This window comes from Miscanthus floridulus, chromosome 6 (assembly GCF_019320115.1).
Source record: "Miscanthus floridulus cultivar M001 chromosome 6, ASM1932011v1, whole genome shotgun sequence".
Lineage (NCBI taxonomy): Eukaryota > Viridiplantae > Streptophyta > Magnoliopsida > Poales > Poaceae > Miscanthus > Miscanthus floridulus.
In genome coordinates this window covers 8,751,496-8,758,889 of record NC_089585.1, presented here as the reverse complement: position 1 = coordinate 8,758,889, position 7,394 = coordinate 8,751,496, and the positions used below count along the sequence as shown (strand labels likewise).

Genomic DNA, 7,394 nt, shown 5'->3' with positions numbered 1-7,394 from the left:
AAAAATACGATCACCCGTGCCAAGTCGAGGACTTAAATCCGGATGGACAGGTTCCACCGCATAGAACTCAACCAACTGATCTATGATCAGTTTGCCATCTTGACCCCCTTAATAGCACGGTCAAAGATAAAAGAAAGTCATAGCACTAAGTCTAAATGCTCTCAACACCAAGTCTTGCACTTAAATAGTGCCGTGTTCTTAGCCTTTACAAATATCCTTACTCCGTATTCTTGGAGCCTCAATTGTGCTCACACGCCTGGCTGCAGCCTATAAGTCGCGCATCTGAAATTACGTAATGAAAATATTCCAGTTAGATTTTGTTTGGATGCATTCATATTCGTCTTAGCGTGGATACGAATGTATCAACAAGCTCTTATGTGTTGGCGTTGAGTTGGGTTGCGTTTAGTGTGTGTGCTTCCGGTTAGTACTAATAAATAAGCCTAAGGTGCAAGTTTATACCAAATATTTAATTTAAAAAAATATTATTCAGCAAAAAAAAAATCCTGCCCCAGTAGGCGCGAGCTACGCCAGTCTGATACTCTGATCTACCTCTGTGTATATATATACACAGAGGCGCAGCCTTGGGAGAGCCAGAGAAGCAGAGAGGGCAGGGCAGGGCCACGCGACGCGACGGAGATGGAGCACACGAATCATCGCCGCCGTCGTGGCCTCCGCCTCCCTCGCCAAGCTTTGGCGGCTACCGTGTCGACGTCGACGACGACGCTCCTGCTGCTGCTTCTCATCTGTAAGAAGAAGGAAAACAAACATCTCCAGCCACAGCATTTGTTAATCCTAACTTTGATTCCTCACTCATGAATCATGACACGATGCAGGCTTCACGGCGTTGACGAGGACGCCGGCGGCAGAGGCGCTGCGCAAGCACAGGGACGAGGGCGACGCTAGCAGCGGCGGAAGTGGGAGCGGAAGCGGCTGCGACAACAACGCCGGCAAGCAATCGTCGCCGGTGTGGGTGTTCGGGGACTCGTACGCGGACACGGGGAACCTGGGCGACCTCGGGCGGGAGCTGACCCGCGCGTGGTACGACCCGTACGGCTTCTCCGACGGCCGCGTCCTCACCGACTTCATAGGTCAGTTGAGTACTCCCCTGTGCTATTCGTAGTGAAGAAGTGAAGTGAGCAATGCAACGCGAGTTAAAGCACGTGGCGATGGAGCCCCGCCGCAGTTGCCGGCAATGACTACTCCTACGCCGCCGACAAGGACAACAGCACAACCGTACGTACGCCAGTTATCACCACCATATACCATATCTCGTCGCTGTCTTACTTAGTACTGAACAGTGAGCATGCACGCAGGCCGCGATCGCGTATATCCCGGCGGTGGTGCGGCAGCTCCGGGAGCAGCTGCGGCGGCTGCGCGACGAGGTGGGCATGCGCAAGGTGGTGGTCACCAACCTGCACCCCATGGGGTGCACGCCGCTCTTCACCCGAGCGCTCAACTACTCCGCGTGCGACCCGCTCGCCAACGCGGGCGCCGCGCAGCACAACGCGGCGCTCCAGTCCGTGCTCGCCGCGCTCGACCCAGCCAACCGCACGTTCCTCCTGCTCGACCTCAACACGCCCTTCGCCGCCTTCGTCGAGGACGTGCCGGCAGCGGAGAGGTTCGCGGAGCCGAGGCGGCCGTGCTGCGAGAGCTTCAGCGCCGACGGCCACTGCGGGCAGCAGGATGACAGCGGCAGGCGGCAGTACACGCTGTGTGATGACCCGAGCAAGCATTTCTACTGGGACGACGTCCACCCGACGCAGGCCGCGTGGTCCGCCGTCGCCCGAACATTCAGGCCCAAGATCCACGAGTTCCTTCTGTCCACCTGACCCCAGTTGGGATTCTTAAAATATCACATTTGCCCTATGAGATGAAAAATAGGAGTAATCATAAAAAGAAAACTAACCAAGCTGTTGGATCCTTAGTGAAATTCTCCTGTCATTGTTCCTCTAAAAATGTATCCTTAGTGAATTTCTTAGAGCCTATATGTTTGCTTGGACAGGAGCCAGGGACAGGCTCGTGGGCTGCAAGTAGACTTGTTTGTTTCCCTGGTCGCTCCACGGGCCAGGCCTGCACGCTGCTTAAAGCAGTCCGCAGCCAGGCTTGGGGGGAAACGGAAATGGGTCTCGTTTTCTCCAGGCCTTGCTCAGTCTGGCTCTCTCCTTCCGAACGCGCTGGTTTCCGTCACCTCTCGGTTTCCGTCTCCACTTCGGTACGTAGTGCTACGCCACTACCTGCCTCACCCTCCCCCGTTCGCTCGCCGCCTCCGGTGTCCGGCGGCTGCCCGGTCCTCACCGTCACGCTCATCCTTGGTGGAGGTGGGAACGAAGCGCTCGAGCTCGCCGTCACCCAAGATCCCGCCAACAAAGTGTGCATCGTGTGCACCGGGGCCCATGGCAGCGCTCGTCGAGGTGCTCCGGTCGGGCGCGTCAGTCCCCGAGGCGGGGAAGCACATAGCGGGGGCGCTCTTCGGGCTGGCCCTCAAGGACAACTATGCTGCCATGGGTGTGCGCGCGCTCGCCGTGCTGCAGGCATCGATGTGCAAGGCCTCGAGCTCGGGCTCACTGTGCTAGGTGTGCTCGCGCTCGTCGCCAGGCGGAAGGCCTCGAGCTTGGGCCGGCCCACTCGTCGCCGGCGTAGGCATGGGGCACCGACGACGAGCTCGCGTGATTCTCCCCTGGTGGTGGACTTCTCATGCGAACCAAGTGCTCGATGTAATGTCAATAACAAGTTCCGGTGGCAAACAAACACGATCCCTACCTAGCCTGGCCGAGGAATGGAACCAAACAAGCCGTCGTTGTACCTGCTGGGCCTGCCCTCGGTACCCAGGCTCTCATGGTCTAACCGGGCTAGGAACGTCCACGGAAAAAAACACACCCTTAGTGAAATTCTTCCGTCATTGTTCCTCTAAAAATGGCTATAGTTGTTTTCAAAATTAATTAAACACAGGAGCCAAAAGGTTGGATATCAAGTTTGCGTTCACTAATGTACATGTATCAGAAGTCTCTTCCATGTTGGCACCAGCAGTGGCGGAACCAGTGGAACTGATTTTTTTCATTTTCGCCCTTCTTTTGTCAAAAATTCATGTCTACACCCCTGAGAGTCGTAATCCCGATTCTAGACCCTGGTGGTCGACGCCATGACCTACGGCGCCGAGCTAACATGTCTCGGCGTCATATGTTCCTGGATGCGGCCAACATGACCTTTGACTTGGCAGAGCGCCACAAGACACGGCGCCGCCTGTGGCACCAACCTTCAATTCAAAATCAACGGTCTTTTTTCTTGCCCTAGCTGGCCTTCATTCTTTCTAACTCTCTCTCTCGGTTTCGACCTCTCCCCAACCTGTCCATCCTTCTTGATTGCACAAATTAGACCTTGAAAACTTGGATTTGATCCATAGATCTTCGATAGCAAGGTATCATCTCTCTCCCTTTCTCAATTTGTACGCATTGATTTGGCCTATGTCATGTGTGTTTTGCAACCCTAGGTGTTTAATTAGTTTGAAGCAAATTTGATTTAGGTATATATATATATAATGCAAAATTCTAATGACTGATTAATTACGTTTATGAATTCGTGTTTAGTTTGTGTCGTTGATTTGTACGTGTACATGTAGGTGCACGTGTTTTTGATGATTATGTTATGATGTTATTTTGTATGTTTAAATTTAGGTCTAGTTTAAGTGTTGGAAGGCACCTATAATGGATAAATGTTCTTAGCACCCTCCATTGTATTAGATGAACGAGATGTGGTGTATGCAGAAGTGGCGAAAGCGGGATCATCCGACATGACAATCGCCACATGTGTAGTAGGCTCGGCAAGCGGTATCCGGATGCCTCGATTCAAGCACATGTGCCGGCTTACTACAGTCACAATTAGGAACAGGTAGTTCAGGTTGCACGGGTGCATCCTTGCAAGAGAGGTCCGGGAAGTAATTGTCTATAAATAGTTTGTTTATGTTCCATATGAATTACATGTTTTGATGTTGGCATTCTATTTTGTAGCACTGGGAGAGGTGCTACTTCTTTCGATGGATCGATGGGCCTGAGAAGTTTGACCCTAGGTTCTTCCTTTTCAACAAGCCATTTGGGCATCCTACAACAAAACATGAGGACTACAACGTTGGGTTCCACCTTCCCCGAACCCTCCACCAATGACGGATGAGGAGAAGAACAAAGCCGCATCAAAGCGATTTGACAACCCGCCTCTGTGTGAATACAGAGATCTAGGTGTGGTTGAGGATTCATTTGTTTCTGCACAGTTTCGTTGTGGCAATAAAAATGAAGTACGTAAACCAATTGATTGTTCTTGTAAATTGAGGTATTTTGTATGTAATTTCTTATGTGCATTTTTTGCAAGATGGATACTAGAAGTGACGCTTTAGCAAGTGGCTCTATGGACCTAAGTCCCATTGGCCTGAGCCAAAGGAAAAGGAAAAGAAGAAAGAGAGGATAATCATCCCAGCCCCTCTGGTACTGTGCAAATATGGTGTTAAAGCCCATTACGGCCTAGTTCCTTCGGAGCGTGGAATAGGTTATTGGTGCGGCCATATGGTTGATTGTGATGAGGTTGGTATTCTTTTGAAAAACTTCTATTGGAATGTGTGGCACGTAGTGACTTATCTTTTTATGTTGAACAGAGCACTAGAAAATGCAAATGGGAGTCTTACGAGGGTAGAGATGAATATTGTGATACAATCAAGGCGAAGCAAGTAATGGGATGGAAACTAGGGTGTGGATCTCAGCTCATCGACGTCTTCATTAAGCAACACTCACATGAGATGCGTAAGAAAGCAAGAGAAAGGGGTCTGCTTCACCCTGTACATCCAGGTACAAATGAGCGGTATGAGCGGGAGCACAAAAGGCGGTTGGCTACCGAGAAGAAGGCAGAGGAGGAGAGGGCAAGGGAGGCGGAAAAAGTTTAGATGCAGGTCATGAAAGACCTTGTTGCTGGATTCCCTACGCTTTCTAGTGAGTGCTTCAAATATTTATTTGTTTTGGTATCCTATTTTTATTCCTATTCTTGTTACTAACTTATTGTATTTCTCCATGCTAGGAGCGACCGTAGTGAGGAGCATGCCGCTAAGGTAGCACATGCAAGGTTGGAAAAAAGGAAGGCAGAGCAGCAGCAAAAGAGAGGTGCTCGCCTCGTGCTATCTCAGATTGTGGAGACCGATGAGGGTGGCGAGGATGAGGATGACGATGCTAGATTGAGCAAGCTCATCGCTCTAGTGGAAGCGGGCTTGCTAGCACAAGACAAGCAAGCGGAGGAGGATGCCTTCTTGTCTTAGGCCGCAGATGAAGCGGAGGCTACTTACTTCAAGCGACATGCAGTTCACGCCAATGCAGGTGAGCCAAACCGTAGGAATGAGGTTGTGGTAGAGGATTAGGACTTGGACGACGAGTTATTCTTTGAGGGTGGTGACGATTGATGTTATAGTAGATTTTATTTTTCATGCACGTAACATTTGATCCCGTGGACTGTATTAGGTATACTTTTCAGACTATTTATGTACTTCACTTATTTCTATGTGTTGTCATGTACTACAACCCGTGAATTTGTACCATGTGTTGTTCTATCATTTTTAGTACTCATAATTTCCATCGAACACTTAGTTCAAATTGAAACAATGTAAGTGCATCTAGCCCTTTAGTGGGTTTTGGTGAATTGAATAACAACACCATTAAAGGTCTAACAAGTTTGCTAAGTATTGAACAGGAAATTGAGTTTATTGCATACACTTGTGGACTGTGGAATGAGAAGTGTATATAGGTTCAACAAGAAGACAAACTTGATGATATTCCACATAATGTTCAAATCAAGGCCAAAATTATGTATTGTTGTGTTGGAAGATCAAAGAAACAATATAGTTCAAGAGAAAGACAACAATACAAATGGAGTTGATGAAATGGCTTCTATGTTGAGGAATATCATAGTATCATGAGAAAGCAAGCATATTTGGCAAATGTTAAAAGAGACATGAGTTGATGATTTTGGATTGATCTCAATAATGGCTTGCTTTGCATGAACAAGAAGAGTTTGATAGTGGATTAGCTTTGATCAAGGATTGGAGAATGAGTCAAGAATGCATAAGTGAAGAAATACCAAGCAAATGTTTAAATGACAAAGGACACAACTCATATTGGATCTAAGTTGGTCTCTATGTTGGTTTGCTTGTATGGATAAAGATTTGGAAAATCACTTTGCATTGCTTTGATCAAGCTAGAAGTATGAAGATAGATATTGAACTGAGTATTAGGAGTGTCAAGCCAAAATGAAGAGAATATAAGGAATTGTGAATTGGCTTGACCATATTGATATGGATTCATATATGTCTTTATGTGAATCAAACTAAATCTTGATTGATCTCAACATTCATATCTAGAAGATATTCAAACAAGGATCATACTATTGAAAAAATGGTTTTTCAATGGATACTTAATATGATGTGACTTGAGTATGGCTTGATAATGTAAAGATAGCAAGGAAAGGGCTTCAAGGGACTAAGCAAAGGTGAAGGGCAAGCGATGGCTTGAGAACTGAGGTACCATGGCTAAGGTGAAGAAGAGAGTACTTACATTGAGTTGAATAACTAATCAAGTTATGAGGAGTCTTATTGTGTTGAGGATCAAATCATTAGTGAAAGTGACTTGAAGCCATTGAGATGAACTCATATGTATGGAAATGGTTCAAGTCACATGCTCAAGGTGTGTTTGCTCGAATAGATGAGATAAAGATGATTGCAACCTCTTATGAAGTGATATTGAGAAGAAATGGCATATGAAGACATTGAAGACTCAAATGGTTAAAATGGTTAAAGTCACATGCTTAAGGTATAATAGGAATGAGGACAATACATTCGAGGATGCTACATGAAATGGAGAAGCCCCCAATTACAAATGTAGATGGTTTCAAATTTAAAGGAGGTTTAAATTCTTTTATATTTTGAATTTGAGTATAGGAAAAGCCATACTAAAAAGGGGGACACAATGCTTAAGCTAACATATGCTACCAAGTGCTCAAACTTACACATGCATCCTCAGATTCATAGCCAAGACAACCAACACTTCACTCTTACCTTTGTTGTCTTGCCTGGTGTTGCACTACCGCACCTGAAGAGAGGCATGCCGTAGTGCCGCACTACCGCACTTGAGCCATGGCACTGCCATGACTTAAGTGACCGTTGGGGCTAGGGGGGTATTTATACCTTTCCCCTTCCTCCCCAATGGCTCTCTAGAGCACTCCACTCATTTAGCTCGTCCAAGAATAGAAGAGAGCAGCTCAAGCTTCAAACTGCATTAGAGAGCAGCTCCAACTGTTCTTTATCTCCTAGAGCACTTGGTTAACATTTTGGTCGGTGGTTGTGTTTATTACTCTTAGAGCTTTGCTCCTAG

The 7,394-nt window shown here is 47.3% G+C and overlaps 1 protein-coding gene across 1 annotated transcript; it reads left to right on the top strand.

Moving 5' to 3' along the window:
• The first annotated feature begins 1,181 nt into the window (after positions 1 to 1,181).
• Positions 1,182 to 1,914, top strand: LOC136457567 (GDSL esterase/lipase At5g03610-like). The gene is made up of 2 exons (XM_066457601.1): positions 1,182 to 1,233; positions 1,314 to 1,914. The coding sequence occupies exon 2, from the start codon at positions 1,389 to 1,391 to the stop codon at positions 1,827 to 1,829; it is 441 nt and encodes a 146-aa protein (XP_066313698.1). The 5' UTR covers positions 1,182 to 1,233; positions 1,314 to 1,388; the 3' UTR covers positions 1,830 to 1,914.
• The last annotated feature ends 5,480 nt before the right edge of the window (positions 1,915 to 7,394 follow it).